The sequence below is a fragment of the Schistocerca serialis genome, chromosome 1 (genome assembly GCF_023864345.2).
Source record: "Schistocerca serialis cubense isolate TAMUIC-IGC-003099 chromosome 1, iqSchSeri2.2, whole genome shotgun sequence".
Lineage (NCBI taxonomy): Eukaryota > Metazoa > Arthropoda > Insecta > Orthoptera > Acrididae > Schistocerca > Schistocerca serialis.
In genome coordinates, this window is record NC_064638.1 from 622045611 (window position 1) to 622062965 (window position 17355).

The following is a 17355-nucleotide window of genomic DNA, read 5'->3' on the forward strand; positions in this document are numbered from 1 at the left end:
AGATCGTATACTACCACGTCATCGAGTCTTGCGACTATCGCTCTAACAGACCATGAAAATTTGAAGTTAGCTGACGTGATACTACTGACCATTGCAGTATCTTCAAACTGTACGCCCATGACGCCAGTATCGTGCCAAACTCGTATTCTGTAAGGAACCAACAAAATGACAAAACTAACAGTGTAGTACTGCATTCTAGGATGATTCACACTTCACGCTAGGCTGCTGTGATGGGAAGACTGCCTACAGCTGGTCTGCTGAATATCTTTGCAGTACCACGTAGCGGCAATCGTTTCCATCCGGAGCTATGGCAACTAGTTACAACTTGAGAACAATCTAGCAAGTGTGAATGGTAGGCCGAAGACCTAGGTTCTGCTGCTGTTTTTTGTCATTTCTGACATGGCGACAGTACGTAGCAGTAAGTTAACCCCTAATACTGTAGCAACTTGAGGTAGTCACAGAGTACCGACGTCTTGCAGAAGCCTTCATGATCACAGGAGAAGAACATTTGTGGAGCCAAAAGAAAGGCTACGTTTCATTAACCACAACCTGTTAAATCCGTGGCTTGCATCCACGGCTGCAAGATCTAATATTCGGGCAGCTGCAAGATCTAATATTCGGGCAGCTATAAAAAAAATATATTAAAGTAAACTACAAACCAAAACCGTAAGTGGCCAGCAATAACAGGACATTTAATTCAACGATGGTGTACTTTGTATAATTCTGGTTTACATGGCTGTGATAACATTTGATTCAGTTGCCACGTGTGTAGACTCAAAATCACGACATTAATAGAAAACACGCTTAAAAACTACTCTTAAAGGCAAACTACAAATAAACCCTGTACCATACAGAAAGAGGGCCGTCTTTTGTTTAACTTTTACACCAGTGACATAGCCACCACTGATTCTGTTAAATTTAGTTACACTGACCACCAATCGATAGCAATTCAAATCAACACATTCATCTACAAGCGCACATTCATCTGTAAGTGCGTTTAAAATTATTTGCGACTTTTGACAGTTCAGTACGGAGAGTGTGAAGGGAAGCATAGTTGCTAGCGTGTGCTGAACGCGTCAGCAGCGCAAGCTGGCCAATCTGCAATTTTTCTCAAACGATTTCAAGGAAACCGTACGGCGATTAACTCTCAATCTCTCACATTTTATGGCTTCATTCGTCAGTTTCATGATGAATTGCCTATAGTTTCGTTAATGGTCATAATTTCAGAATTAGCTAAAACGCTGCAAGAAATTCTTAAAGTTTGCAGTGAAAAATAGGGGTCGCCATGAGTTAGTGTTTGTTGTGTGTTAGGTCATATGTTGCTCCATATAGACAAAATATTAAATTATTCTTTAAACCTCGAAGGATATCACTATCTGTCTCCTATGGCGAGAAAATGGAATGTATGTAAAAGGTTCCCGCCACGAACGCACGCACCAGTGAAAAAGCCAGAATGAAACATTCATCTATCTCCCGTACCTCATAAACCGGTCTGAGACACAGAAACATGATTTTGGCAAATGATAGCACGCAAAGTGAAGAGTATTTTGCCATATGATTAATATGCGAAACTTATGTTTCTACCGTGATATTCGAGCAACTACAGATTTTTTAAAAATTAAATAATATAATTTTTAAGGACTATCAGCAGTCTATGAAACGATAATTTGTGTATTTTGGACAATGTAAGTGAAGAAGCTGCACATTAATTTTTATACAGAGAATGGGCTTTCTCATAACTACCGATATGTCTCGCCCTCAGTTGCTACTTTTAGTACTACGCTGTTTTAGGATTATGCCACAATTTCAACTGCTTTACAATATTAGTGAGATGTATACCTGTAAACTCTGCTGTGTTTAAGCAAAAGAAACAGATGTTAACACAGCAACATGAAAAGCAATGTATTACTCAAAACCCGACACTCTCCTCCTTGAATCTATGTCTCCTGAACTACATTCTTGGTATGCCTCACAACTTGAGACCAGTCCTGTGATGTAACATTTGCAAGGACTTCTTTTGTTAGCAATTCAACCTGAGTAAATTTCTTATTTTTTTTTTTCCACATTACTTTTCATATTCTCAGTCGGATTTAAATGAGCATGACACGGAGGAAGCCTGATTAAACTGATGCCTTTTATCGTTAGCCATTTCTACGATCTGGTAGTGTGGAGCTTTTAGCTTGTGCAGTACTAGAAGTTTGATTAATTCGCCTTACACAAGCTAGATTTTTATCCAATCGAACATTTTTTTTTTGTACCCAGAGAAAAACAGCCGCTTTCGTCCGCTGCATTGTTGGAGCTTTATCCATCACAACCGAGTAGTATTGCGCATTTTCTATTACTACTGTCGAATTCGGAGGAATTTTTTTGCAACAGAACGTTATCTTCAATGCCGGCGGATGTGTTCTTGGTCGACCACTTTTATTGCGAATCTCGTGCTCAGACGTTCTGCACTCTTGTTATTAATGCAGCGCCAACACGAAAGCTCGTTCACAATACCTGACGGCTGTAGAACACTTCAACGCCAGAAAATATCACTTTACAACAAGAGGATGATGAATGTAGGTGCCTGTAATGCGTGACACTCGGTATTGTTTATTGACGGCGTGGAACAGGAGCGCTTTACCAACCTAACTGCTGAGGCGTTGTACGGAAAGCCGGGTCGCCATTGGTGTTACCTTGGCAACAGAGTCGTGTCCCCTCCGGTGAGCCAAACGTCAAAAGTCGCAACTAATTTTAAATTCACTGCACATCTACACACTCCGCAGTACACACTTAAATACTTGACACATGATTGTTCAAATCATCTTCAGATTATCTCTACCGTTCCACTCTTGAACAACACGTGGGAAAAATGAACATTTAAATCTTTCTGTATGAGCTCTGTTTTATTTTATTGCGATGGTCATTTTCCCTATGTAGTATGGCGACAATTTTTTCTTTCTTTTTTTGACATTCAGAGGAGAAAGTTGGTGGATGAAATTTCGTGAAATGAGCATGTCGCGACGAAAAATGCCTTTGTTTTAATGGCTGCCACCCCAAACCGCTGCTCATATCCATGACACACACTCTCCTCTATTTCCATTAATACAAAATTAGCTGCCCTTGTGTAGCATATAGATCACATTCGATCAAAAAGTAAACATGAGTGGAAGTGAGTTGCAATAGAACCATCCCCGTAAGCAGACGAGGGAGTTAAGCAAAGCAATGCATGTTGTTAAGCAAAACACAGCCGCCGACATGTGTTGTGATGAAGAGGCAGCAGGGACCGGTATAGCAACAGCTGACGCAGCAATACGCTACGGATGGGTGAATGCCTTTCCCCACTTGTCACCATGGGGGTGTCTAGAGTACATGCCTTAAGTAGTAAGTGAACATAGTCTGGAGGGTGTAAGTACTCTGCCTTCGTGTACTAAAATAATTATTATCTGTGTCACAGCCGACATCATTAACCTGAGACACATGAAGTGACATCCTGGAAAGCATTCGACCACAGGACAGCGCAGTCTGCTCCGAGTCACAAAGGAGCCGCTGTCAGTGCAGGGTGACGCCCGTTCGCTGGAGGGAGGTAACGCCGCCCCCCGTGGTACTGACAGCTGAGCTGCAGAGCTGTCATCGCGGTCGCCGCCAGAGACGTCGCTGACGGCGGCATTCGAGTGACATCACACTACGCCCGCTCTTTGGTTGTCAGTAATGCTTGACATCTATTGTACAGCATGAGAAGCAACTGCAATCCTCCACCAAGCTGTTACTTATGTACCATGCCTAAGGGTCGGAATAAATACGGTAATTAAACGAATCTACTGTCATCCTGACGCTGGTGACAATCGAAAGGTCATCTAAGACTCAAAATGTTCAAATGTGTGTGAAATCTTATGGGACTTAACTGCTAAGGTCATCAGTCCCTCAGCTTACATACTACTTAACCTAAATTATCCTAAGAACACACACACCCATGCCCGAGGAAGGACTCGAACCTCCGCCAGGACATCTAAGACTTCTCTGTACTTTTTTGATGTGCTCCGTCAATCCTGTCAGACAAGGATCCCATAGCGCACAGCAGTACTTCAGCAGCGGACGAAGAAGTTTAGTGTAGGCACTCTAGACGACTTGTTGCATCTTCTAAGTGTTCTGCCGATAAAACGCAGTACATAGTCTCCCATCCCCACGACGTTACCTATGTGACCATTTCATTTTAAGCTGTACTTAGAATTTCTAATGTTTACTCGAAACGACAGCCTCTACATTTGTTGATACGTCGTGTGACAGAAATTTAACTGATTTCTTTTTGCACTCATGTGGATGATCTCACACTTTTCACAATTCAGTGACAATTGCCACTTTTCGCACCATACAGAAATCGCTTTTAAGTCGTTTTGTAACTGGTTTTTATTATGATGACTTTACTAGATGGTAAACGACAGCATCAGCTGCAAACAACCTAATAGGGCTGCCCAGGTTGTATCCTAAATCATTTAAACAGATTAGGAACAGGAGAGGGCCTATAACACATCCATGGAGAATGCCAGATATAACTTCTGTTTTACTCAATAACTTCCTGTCCATTACTATGTAGTGTCACTTCACATACTGTGAAATCACGAATTAAGTCTCACAAATGAGGCGATACCACATAGGCGCACAAGCAGCTAGAACCAGATTTCCGGAATTGATTTTGGAGTGTTTACATGGCAAACCAGAAGCGGTATAAGAAAAACGGTTTATGGAATACAGTTTTGGGCGTCCATGTAAACACAGAATTCATTGTTCCACAACCCCGCCGAAAATCGACGTCAGTGTAATTCAATGGAGAACTCCTGTTTCCTATCTTGAGTATTGGTGCGACCTGTGGAACTTTCCAGTATTTTGGTGCGCACCTTTCGTCAGAAAGCGGTTGTATATACTCGCTAAGTATGGGGCTGTTGAATTGTCACTCTCTGAACGGAACCTGAGTGGTACACACTATGCATCAGAAGATTTGCCTTAAGTGCTTCGCTACACCAACGACATCTACTTCCAAGTTCCCCATGTTCACAGTTCTTGAGTCGAATGCCGGAATATTTACTTAGTCTTCTTTGGTGAAGGAATTTCGGAGAACTGTGTTAAATAACTTCGCTTTAGTGGCGGTATCATCGATAATACTAACATTGGCATCACGTAGTGAAGGTACTGTGTCTTGTCGGTGGTACACTTACATTTGACCAGAATCTCTTCAGATTTCCTGTCAGTTTTCGAGACAGAATTATTTTGTGGAAGCTATTAAAAGCATCTCGCATTGTAGTCTGCACTACATTCGTAGAAGGTGAACAGTGTCTAACAATCCATTAAAGATCTCTTAGTATTACAAAAAGTGGAGACGTTGCCCGAACTCTAATAAAGCAGAAGTCAGCTCATTCCACTTGACCAACAGAATGGCGAACAGAGAACTGAATGTCATCTTCCGCAACAACAAAATTACGACATAGTCGGCAACCTGAATATCTGGGTGTCTGGAACTAACCGAACAGAAGTTAAAACCAAGAAGTAACACGTTAAAGAAAGTGGTTGGTTCTAGTTCGCCGAATATTGTTCTCCTTTTTGGGGTACAAGTAGCCATGTCAACAAAATAGATATCCTCGTAAATGACGCGATGAGGACTGTGACAGAAACTATTAAATCCAAATGAATGCCAGGGCTGTCACTACTAGCCATTATTGCCCCTCCAAATCTCCGACAACAAACGCTAACACATCAATGGATGAAATTCAGAAAATCCACGGACTTAGCATTTCGTCTAACACTAATAATTTTACCATACACCTGACTAAAACCTAGATACCTAGATGACTAGTCTGGGTAAAGACTGGCCAACACGTCCCAGAAAGCTGTAATTTAAGAGATGGTTGGAGAAAACAGTGGACATCCTTCCATGGTCATAAGAATTTAGGTAAAATAGATCCGACCATCGAATCCCGGTAGTGAACCAACCAAGAGAAATATGGAGCTCCCTAAACCGTATCAGAACTGGCCATGCAGTGACAAAAGCAACGCTACCCAATCAATGCGACTGCGGACAATCAGAACACTGGAACACACGCACACAACAAACAACACATACTTCTGGTACTGATTTATACCACATAACTTATCCTGTTAGGCATGTACTTGTAAAAAATAGTTCTATACGCTCTACGTTACGTAAATAAAATTTAATGCAATGGACTCCTGCTGCACACTTTCAAGAAGTTATAAGTTTTGTAAATAAAGAAAAAGGACGGTAACTTTGAGAAAAAGTTGGACGCAAGTGTGTGAAGATGATAGGATGGAGCACCAAGTTTCTTGGATGCTTATGACAATATGACAAGGTTCACAAAGAGAATGAATCACAGTGAACTGAAAAAAAGCTATTCGATGGCCGTTATGTATCTGATTAACTGAAGAAATTAGAGTTTAACTGCACCACCGTCTAAACGCAGAGAAATGAGTAACAATAACTGCACTATTCAGTGTGTTACTTTATTAACCATGGCTCTCAAAGAATTTGGCATAGCCATGTGTACTAACGAGAAAAATTTACGAAGGAGTACCGCTTTCAATTTGTAATAAGGTAAGGAGGAACATAAAAGGCTTCTTCAGCACTCGACACAGAGAGAATCGTAACTTGTCTGCTATTCACCTAGTTACCAAATAGCTTTCTGCTAACAAGGGAACCTCCCCATCGCACCCCCCCCCCCCCCCCCGCCCAGATTAGTTATAAGCTGGCACAGTGGATAGGCCTTGAAAAACTGAACACAGATCACTCGAGAAAACAGGAAGAAGTTGTGTGGGCCTATGAAAAAAATAAGCAAAATATACAAACAGAGTAGTCAATGTGCAAGACAGGCAACATCAATGACAGTGTGAACTCATGAGCGCCGTGGTCCCGTGGTTAGCGTGAGCAGCTGCGGAACGAGAGATCCTTGGTTCAAGTCTTCCGTCGAGTGAAAAGTTCAATTTTTTTATTTTCAGACAATTATTTTGCGAAGCTGCACAGGTACACAGAGCAGTATTGTTTACGTGATCGTGTGAAAATTCCAGGACATGTTCAGGTTTGCTTGGACATATGCAGGATTTGACGGAAAAGTTTGAAAACGTTAAAAACATATGTTTTTACAGAGCACAGGGAAAACTGTGCGACTGTGAAACTGTTGCATTCATTTGTTGCAGTTTATGTGACAAACTCTTATCTTTTCATCAATTTTTTGGGAGTGATTATCGCATCCACAAGAAAACCTAAATCGGACAAGGTAGAAGAATCTGTTTACACATTCGCCAAGTGTACAAGTTAGGTGGGTCGAAAACATATTCCTTTCATGTGACGCACATGCCGTCACCAGTGTCGTATAGAATATACCAGACGTGTTTTCCTGTGGGGGAATCGGTTGACCTATGACCTTGCGATCAAATGTTTTCGGTTCCCATTGGAGAGGCACGTCCTTTCGTCTACTAATCGCACGGTTTTGCGGTGCGGTCGCAAAACATAGACACTAAACTTACTACAGTGAACAGAGAAGTCAATGAACGAACGGACAGATCATAGCTTCGCGAAAATAAAGAGAGTAAACTTTTCACTCTAGAGGAGACTTGAACCAAGGATCTCTCATTTCGCAGCTGCTCACGCTAACTACGGGACCACCGAGCTCCTGACCTCACACTCTCTTTGATGTTGCCTATCTTGCTCATAGACTACTCAGTTTGTATATTTTGCTTATTTTTTTCATAGTTCCACACAACTACTTCCTGTTTTCTCGACTGATCTGTGTTCAGTTTTTCAAGGCCTATCCACTGTGCCAACTTATAACTAAATATGAGGGGGATGCAGTGGGGAGGTTCCCTTGTAGGGATTAATTTGTAGAGCCCTGTTAGCAGTTCGTTTTTCGAAAGAAAGATTTTGTCTACTGTCAATCCATTTATGTCAGTTTTTTTAATCTCTCTCTCTCTCTCTCTCTCTCTCTCTCTCTCTCTCTCTCTCTCTCCCCCCTTCCCCCAATGTTTCACTTCTTTTCCTACAGTAGCAACTATTCTTTGAGAACACTACACGACATGAAGTCGGGATGCCACCCGATGACTGACGTGAGTGGAGTGGAGTGGTAGAGCAGTACTTACGATGCTGACAGTCTGCTGCTCGATGCCGTTGGGCGTGACAGTGGGCGGAGAGAAGGGCGGCACCGCGACGGGCGGGCCCTCCTTGCCGGCGTCGGTCTTGGGTGGGCCCGCCTCCCCGTTCTGAGGGTACTGCGTCGCATACGGGGTCGCCATGCCCGTCTGCACCATGTGCTGCAACAACAGAGACCCGCTATCAGGAAACACTCTTACTCTAAAATTGACAAGCTTAATTCTAAAATTTCTGTAATTTTTTTTACCTAAAATAAAGATAGTCCAATGTCAATCACAACGCTGAACAATAACGAAGATGGACTTATAGGAACAAATGCTCCTTCTGACAACACTAGCAGATTTGGGTAAATAACATGATATCAAAACAGAGACGTTAGTTTGTCATGGACATGCTTCACTACTACTTTTCCTCCATTATGGTTACGTGCTGAACAGCATGATTTTACGATGAGATACATGCACCTAAAGAGTATGAAATCATTAATAAACAGCACCTTCTTTCCACATGCAGCTGCAGTCACCATACGACCTGACTTTGATGACGAGCCGCAGTACCTAGACCGAGAGTAGGCGACAATCGACACTTATCTACAACAACACTGTGCAACGGTGACTACTAATCTGACTTAGTGTGATCAGGCGGCGCTCTTGGAGTTTGTAACTATGAACTACCGCATTGTTATTGTCTAGGTATAAACAGCTGGAGTCATATGTCGAAGTCGTGATGGCGATATATTAATGCAAGCTGTCAGATACATAAACCGACCTGGGGCAGAAACAGAGCAAAGCATGAGGAACTACAGTCATGGTTATCAACGAACTAAGGTTGGATGAAACTTTATAAAAACGCCACCCCAAGCACCACGCCCGGTGCAAACCGATTTGGCATCAAGTGATTTCCATCCAATTCTGTCTCTGACACAGTCTTCGACTATGTCTCGGTATTTATCAAAGTTCCCTAGCTCCGATGCCACGATTTCCGTGTCCGGATTCTTTTGTACCCAATATGCGAGTCCAGTAGGCTGCATCTAAAATTCCATTAACAACTGTGGGAGATATATTTCGGAACATTGCACTGTTCCTAGAAAAACCATCATTTGCGGTATATTTTCATATACATTGATGATCCGTAACATTATGACTACCGCCCACAGTATGTTTGAATGCCTACCGGCGGAGTTGCGTGGACATGATGCAGTAAGGAAAGCATGTAAGCGGAGCAGAGACGAACGAGGTATCATTTTAGCGATGATATGAGAGGCAAACAAGGGAATTCAACAACGTTAATGACTGGAAAAGGGCAGATTGTCGAGACCCGGCGACTGGGAACAAGCATTTCGCAGACGGCGGTGATGGTGGGCCGCTCGTGTGTTAGTGTCTACTCTCTAGAGCGTCAATGGAAAGTGGTTGAATGACATTGAAACCACGAGTAGATCAGGCGATATTGGATGTCCACGCCTATTACAGAATGTGGAAGCCTGAGGCTCTCCCATATGTAACGTATTAGGTCGTGTTAGTCAAATATTCATTTAGCCAAACTGATATCTGCGAAAATACTCAGATGTCTTTTCGAAACACTCCGGAGCATTCGCAATTTCGCGACAGTAGTGTGGTGGAGCGAAATGCGGTTGGCGTTCCTGTACTCCCCTGCGGTTAACCGAGCGAGGTGGCGCAGTGGTTAGCACACTGAACTCGTATTTGGAGCGACGACTGTTCATACACGCGTCCGGCCATCCTGATTTGGGTTTTCCTTGATTTTCCTGAAAGGCTTCGGGCATATGCCGGGATGGTTCTTTTGAAAGGGCACGTTCGACTACCTTCCTCATCCTTCCCTAATCCGATAGCAGCGGTGACTTCGCTGTTTGGTCCCTTCCCCCAAATCCATCACTTAACCAACCCTGTGTTCAATGTGTAATTGCAGGAAGTTTCATTGTTCTATGTCTGTTAGTTATTGATCAGCGTTGTATTGAGCAGAACGTTGTGTCGCACAGTTTGCGAATTTCGAAGTGGCAGAGTTAGAGGAGCAACGCGTCTGCGTTAAATTTTGCGTGAAGCTCAAGAAAACTTTTACAGAGACACACCAAATGATGCAGGAAGACTACGGTGAAGAGTGCTTAAGCCGCACTTGGTGTTCCGAATGGTTCACACGGTTTCAAAACGACCTGATGGAAGTTAACGATGACCCTCGTTCAGGACGCCCTTCGACGTCCAATGACAACGCTTATCTCAGGAATATCAACGAAATTGTGTGTGGCAATCGAAAGAAGACAGACTGTCCGAGAGATTGCATAAGGACGTCGAATTTCAGTTGGATCACGTCATGAAGTCGTGACACAGCATCTTGGATTGCATGTTGTTGCCGCCACGTTGGTTCTACGGCTCGTGAGTCAAGACTAGAAATACCTTCACCTCCCAACTTGTGAAGAGTTATTGGTTGGCACAAATTGGAACGAGATGTTCGTGGGTCTACGGTTATGATGTTGGGACGCTTGAAGAGCGAAGATTTGCAACGATAGACGAAATAAAAGAAGATTCGCAGACGGCGCTTCGCGCGATCCAGCAAAAGGCGTATCAAAACTGCGTCTGGAAGTGGAAACTGTGTCAGCGGCGGAGCATCAACTGTGGAGAATATTTCAAAGGCATGTAAAAGGTGAGCGTAGAGCGTAGAAAACAATGTGGACAATGTTCCGGAATTTTTTGAACAGACTCAGTAAGTGTCTTAATTTGGCAAAGTGTCTAAAGCCTTCGAAGTCTAGTAAGACTGACTACCCCTCGTTTACCTGAATATATTTTTGCAGTATGCTATGTATCAATAATACGTGATGTGTTTTTTAACACGAGTAGTTCTTCCTGCATCCGTGCTGATTCTTTGAGACGATCTCGTTATCCCACAGGAATGTTTTAATGGTGGAGCTTAGAATATGCTGCAGGGTCCTGCAACAGATGGACGCCAACGATATTTGTAATTACGTGCATCCCATCTCTTAACCTTTTTGTAAACAGGCGTGACCTGTGCTCTTTTCAGTCACTGGACCATGAAGTATAAGAGATTCTGGATAAACTAAGTTAGGAAAGGAGCTCTTCACAAGCGTAATCATGCAAAACTTAACTGTATGTCTGTCAAGGCCTGAGCCTTGTTCGCGTGAGTAGTCTGAGGTCTTGTGATTGGACGCAGTTATGCAACTGGGAATCAACTACTAATTTTTCAGATTTCTGTTTCTCTGTTGCAAACTGTGATGGAGTATGTGCAGTAACTCATACAAAATAGAACCAACTCCAAGCCTTCACTTACTGTTCTCTAGAGAAGTCTGAACCAAGTACTAGTTGCTAAATCCATCATGTGGCAGTGATTTGCAATATGGATCCAAATTCATGTCAGAATATCACATGCTTTGTTTGCTTACGTATTGGAGTTGAAACGTAAGTAACTGACTGGTAATTATTACGAGGAGTGTATTTTCTTGCATGTTATTGTTTAAAAAATTATAATGTTGTCACAGAGATGTTATTCAGAGGGAAGCCCTTGGTGTTTATGTTCGGCAGCAAATACTGGAAACAGTCATTATGAGGTTAGTATGGCCATGCTCTACGTCACACACGTAATGGTTATTATGAGCTGTATTATATAACATATCAATTAATAATATTAATCGCCAAATTATAATAAGATAATTATAAGGCACAGAATGTTTTATATAGGCCTGCATCATTATAATTGTTATGTTTTTCTCAGTTGATGACTAATATGCCGTTAGCATGCAGTTCTGAGACACGCTGTTATTGTTAATATAGCCATATCAAATGACCGGAGTAGTATGTTTGTTAAAACTATCTCCTTCATAAGTACTATTATTACCCTTCAGACTATGTGGCTAGAATTGTGTACTTTAACTTTTACTGTGTGTCAACTGCAGCCAGAGTATGGAAACCAGAGCTACTCATTTGTGAATGTTCAGCCTTTTCATCATGCGCAAGTGCTGCCAACTGTTGGGCATCACTGTGAAAATAACAGCAAGTCAATGCAGCAAGGGCGCAGCAGCTCGTGTCTATAAGAAACACTATGTCGTTGGTTCGCTATACTCCACTGTTAACTGAACATTATAGTAGTTATTTTGCATGGTAATTATTGAATGATCATTTTACTACTATTTATTACACTACAGAATCTTTCGTAATTAGTTATTTTAGTCCATAAAATGAAGCCAAGTCTACAAAGTATGTTTTGATAAAAAGTACACATTTTGTACAAATCTTGCATCCAAAATTATTAAAAAATCACGATCACTACCACTTAAACGAACATTTTTCTCCCTCAGGAAAAAATTTACCTCCGAAAGGGTTAATATGTTGGCTTTAAATGATGAATAATGGAAATAAAAATGTGGTTTATATCTTCGTGCAATTACATTTCAGATGCTTTTATCCGAGGACGGGAATTCAGATTCAGTTACAATAATTACTGATTCCAAGAATGGTGACATTAACGAGTTAGGTTTGTCTCAGTATGACAGGGCTTTTCCGCATACTGAGCACAGTACAGACGATCAGAGTGAATATATTGTTGTTAATGACCACTGAAAGAAAGGGAGGAAGAGGAAGTCCAGATGATTATCAAGGCAAGAAAGAAAGGAAAAAAATTTACTAACAGGAGCCGTGTCCAAGCAAGCTGTAGATCCAAAGATGTTCCGAGATTATATATGCAACCTCACAAAAAAAAGTAATGAGAAAATAAGCACTGAGCAGAGAAAAGAATGTTGTAACAAATTTTGGAACAGCGGTGACTGTAACATTAAAACAACAGTGTTATGCAATACGTTTCAATAACGTATTGTGCACAGCTTCGTGCAGTTCATGGAAATTACGCCATATGTCGTTGCGAGTTCATCGCTTCCGTTGGGAGTCCGCCATTGCAATTTGCCGCGATGGCAGTCTAAGGACGGTTGACCGTCGCACAAAAGACGAAGACTGTTACTGTTCACGTTGAGGAACAGCGTTTTACACTGACACACAAGTCTCGCACTCATTTCGGCACACGGTGGGCTCCCAGCCCAGAGGCAATACGCAGATTACATAAAAAATTTGAAGGTACTGGATCTGTTTTGGAATGTCAGTGGCCACATGCACGTACCGTAGATTCGCCGCAAAACATTGAAGCAGTTCGAGTGGCTTTGACTCTTAATCCCTGTAAATCAACAATAAAAGCCAGTAACGAGTTGGGAATTTCACACCGATCTGTACGAAGAATTATTCAATCCGACCTTCGCTTGTATTCATACAAAATGGCTTTTTTTTTGTTTTGTTTTGGTTTTAGGGCGCAAAACTGCTATGGTCATTAGCGCCCGGTCCGTGACTTAGGAAACAGTAAAAAACCGAAAATGGAAACCAGCAGCAATGGGAACGAAACTCAAAAAATTGGAGAAAATAAAAGCAGAAGGAAGGCTTAAAAATCCACTACAGAAAGGGGTTGATTGTCCCCAAAAAAAGCTTCAAATGACTGACGTCATTTCACTGGCACTAATAAACTCGAGAACGCGATCGGCCGAGCGCGTGTCATCTGCTAAAATTGACGATATATCAGGCGACAGCTGTAGACGGGCGCGTAACGGAGTAAAATAGGGGCACTCAATTAAAAGGTGTCTTACGGTCCACAGCTGAGAGCAGTGGGGACAGAGTGGGGGAGGATCGCCGCTTAAAAGATGTCGATGGCTAAAAAGACAGTGCCCTATCCGGAGTCTAGTTAAAATTACCTCCTCCCGACGACGCGTTCGGGAGGAAGAGGTCCTAGCACAAGGAAGAGCTTTCACGTCCCGCAATTTATTATGGGAAAGTGTCGACCAATGTGCGTGCCATAAAAGAACACCACGACGACATAAAACGCTCCGTAGATCGGCGAAGGGAATCGATTGAATAGCTGGCCGAAGAAGAGAGACTGCAGCCTTGGCCGCTATATCGGCCACCTCATTTCCACAGATACCAACGTGTCCCGGGAGCCAGAGGAACGCCACCGAGACGCCCCCCAGGTGGAGCAAGCGCAGACAGTCCTTAATCCGGTGGACCAGAGGGTGGACAGGGTAAAGAGCTTGGAGACTGAGGAGAGAGCTGAGAGAATCTGAACAGATAACATACTGTATCCGCTGATGGCGGCGGATGTAGTGGACAGCCTGGAGAACAGCGTAAAGCTCCGCAGTATAAACCGAACACTGGTCGGGAAGCCGAAATTGATTTGGGGGGTCGCCAACAATATAGGCACTCCCTACACCAAACGATGTTTTTGAGCCATCAGTGTAAATAAATGTGGCTTCTTTCATTTGTGCACATAGAGCAGAAAATGCCCGACGACAAACAAGTGAAGGGGTACCATCCTTGGGAAACTGACAAAGGTCACGGAGCAGGCAGATCCGGGAACGGAGCCAAGGCGGTGCTGTACCCCAAGTTGTCAAGAAGGTTTTAGGAAAGCGGAAGGAAAGAGAATGGAGCAGTTGACGGAAGCGGACTCCCGGTGGTAGTAGGGAGGAGGGGCGGCCTGCATACCCCTCATCAAAGGAGGCGTCGAAAAAAATGTCATGGGCTGGATTAGCAGGCACGGAAGACAGATGGCTAGCATAACGACTCAGAAGGACTGATCGCCGATTGGACAGCGGAGGTTCAGCAGTTTCAGCATAAAGGCTTTCCACAGGGCTGGTGTAAAAAGCTCCAGACACTAAACGTAATCCACGGTGGTGGATAGAGTCGAGACGCCGAAGAATAGACGGCCGAGCAGAGGAGTAGACTGTGCTTCCATAGTCCAATTTCGAGCGCACTAAGGCGCGATAGAGGCGGAGAAGGACCACTCGGTCCGCTCCCCAGGAGATACCATTCAGGACACGGAGGGTGTTGAGGGATCGCAGACAGCGAGCCGAAAGATAGGAAACGTGGGAGGACCAGCACAGTTTTCTGTCAAACATAAGACCCAAGAATTTAGCGACGTCCGAAAACGGAAGGTTGACAGGTCCTAGATGTAAGGAGGGTGGAAGAAACTCCTTACGTCGCCAAAAATTAACACAAACGGTCTTACTGGGAGAAAAACGGAAGCCGGTTTCGATGCTCCAAGAGTGGAGGGGATCGAGACATCCTTGAAGACGTCGTTCAAGAAGGCTGGTCCGTTGAGAGCTGTAGTAGATCGCAAAATCGTCCACAAAGAGGGAGCCCGAGACATCAGGAAGGAGACAATCCATAATTGGATTTATGGCAATGGCAAACAGTACAACACTCAGCACGGAGCCCTGGGGTACCCCATTTTCTTGGGAGTAAGTACGGGAGAGAGTAGAATCCGCATTGGGCTGGTGTTAAAAGACTGTGGGATTCCAGCCACCAAGCTAAACGGTAATTCACCATACGCTCCAAAACCTTACAGACACTACTCGTGAGAGAAATGGGGCGATAGCTAGAGGGGAGATGTTTGTCCTTTCCAGGTTTCGGAACGGGAACGACAATAGCTTCCCGCCATCGTCTGGGAAAGGTACTGTCGGTCCAAATTCGATTATAAAGGCGAAGGAGGTAACGCAGACTATGGGTTGATAAATGCAGCAACATTTGGACGTGGATACCATCCGGTCCTGGGGCGGAGGATCGAGAAGAAGAGAGGGCATGTTGGAGTTCCCGCATGGAGAAAACAGTATTGTAGCTTTCGTGATTTTGAGAGGAGAAAGCAAGATGTCGCACTTCCGCTGCACGTTTCTTCGGGAGAAACGCTGGCGGGTAATTTGAAGAGCTCGAAATCTCAGCAAAGTGCTGACCCAATGAGTTAGAAATTGCGACGGGGTCCACTAAGGTATCATGCGCGACAGTGAGCCCAGAGACCGGGGAGAAACTAGGCGCGCCTGAGAACCGTCGAAGCCGACTCCAAACTTCCGACGAGGGAGTGAAGGTGTTAAATGAGCTAATAAAGAATTTCCAGCTTGCCTTCTTGCTATCGAGGATGACGCGACGGCATCGCGCACGGAGCTGCTTATATCGGATACAGTTGGCCAAAGTTGGATGGTCACGGAAAATGCGAAGAGCACGTCGCCGCTCACATATTGCGTCACGGCATGCCTCGTTCCACCAAGGAACTGGGGGGCGCCGGGGCAATTCGGAGGTGCGTGGTATTGAACGTTCCGCAGCTGTAAGAATAACGTCGGTAATATGTGTGACCTTATCGTCGACGCTGGGAAAGCGACGGTCATCGAATATCGCTAGAGACGAAAAAAGTGTCCAATCGGCTTGGGCAAACTTCCAGCGTCGCGAGCGCATATATGGCAGTTGAGGCTGCAGTCTAAGGACACATGGAAAGTGGTCACTCGAGTGTGTATCATCAAGGGCGAACCATTCGAAGCGCCGAGCTAGCGGAACAGTACCGACCGCAAGGTCAAAATGAGATAAATTTGTCGTGGAGGCAGACAAAAATGTGGGGACCCCAGTGTTGAGGCAAACTAGATCCCCTTGGTGGAAGACGTCTAGCAATAGTGAGCCATGTGGACAAGGATGTGGAGATCCCCAAAGCGGGTGGTGGGCATTGAAGTCCCCAACCAGCAAATAGGGGGGGGGTGGAAGCTGACCAAGAAGATGAAGGAGATCAGCTCGTGCCATTGGTGTGGACGATAGAATGTATACCGTACAAAGAGAGAACGTGCATCCAGAAAGGGAAAGACGGACGGCGACAGCTTGGAAGGAAGTGTTTAAGTGGATTGGGTGATAATGGAGAGTATCATGGAGAAGAATCATGAGTCCTCCATGGGCTGGAGTGCCTTCAACAGAGGGGAGGTCATATCGGACGGACTGAAAATGAGGGAGAACAAATCGGTCATGGGGACGCAGCTTTGTTTCCTGAAGACAGAAGATGACCGGCGAGTAGGATCGTAAGAGGATCGACAATTCATCCCGATTGGCTCGAATGCCGCGGATATTCCAGTGGATAATGGACATAGGGTGAACAGAAAATGGAGGAATGTGACCAAGGTCGCTGTCAACTCAACGACTGCTCTGAGCTTGCGACCGACAGCATGGAATGGCATTCAGTCGAAGGCAGAAGATCCTGATCCATAGGTTGGTCAGGAGCAGCTCCTGCCACCAGCGATCGGCCGGTTGACCGGCCACCAGCAGTGCGCCTCGGCGACACAAAGACGGCCGGGGGCTATTTCCGCCAGGTGGGCTGTAGATGGGACACGCCTTGGCGGAGAAGGAGAGGAACTGTGTTTCTTT

General features: G+C 44.2%; 1 protein-coding gene across 19 annotated transcripts in view; it reads right to left on the reverse strand.

The window, feature by feature from the left end:
* LOC126478296 (RNA binding protein fox-1 homolog 3-like) overlaps positions 1-17355 on the reverse strand; it is a 468968-nt gene that overhangs the window by 193722 nt on the left and 257891 nt on the right. For all 19 annotated transcript variants that reach the window (XR_007587441.1, XR_007587438.1, XR_007587439.1 and 16 more), the window contains one exon: positions 8125-8295. Coding sequence is in view for 15 of the 19 variants with exons in the window: in XM_050103698.1 (XP_049959655.1) it covers positions 8125-8295 (171 nt within the window). In the remaining 4 variants the exon portion in view is untranslated. The remainder of the gene's footprint in view (positions 1-8124; positions 8296-17355) is intronic.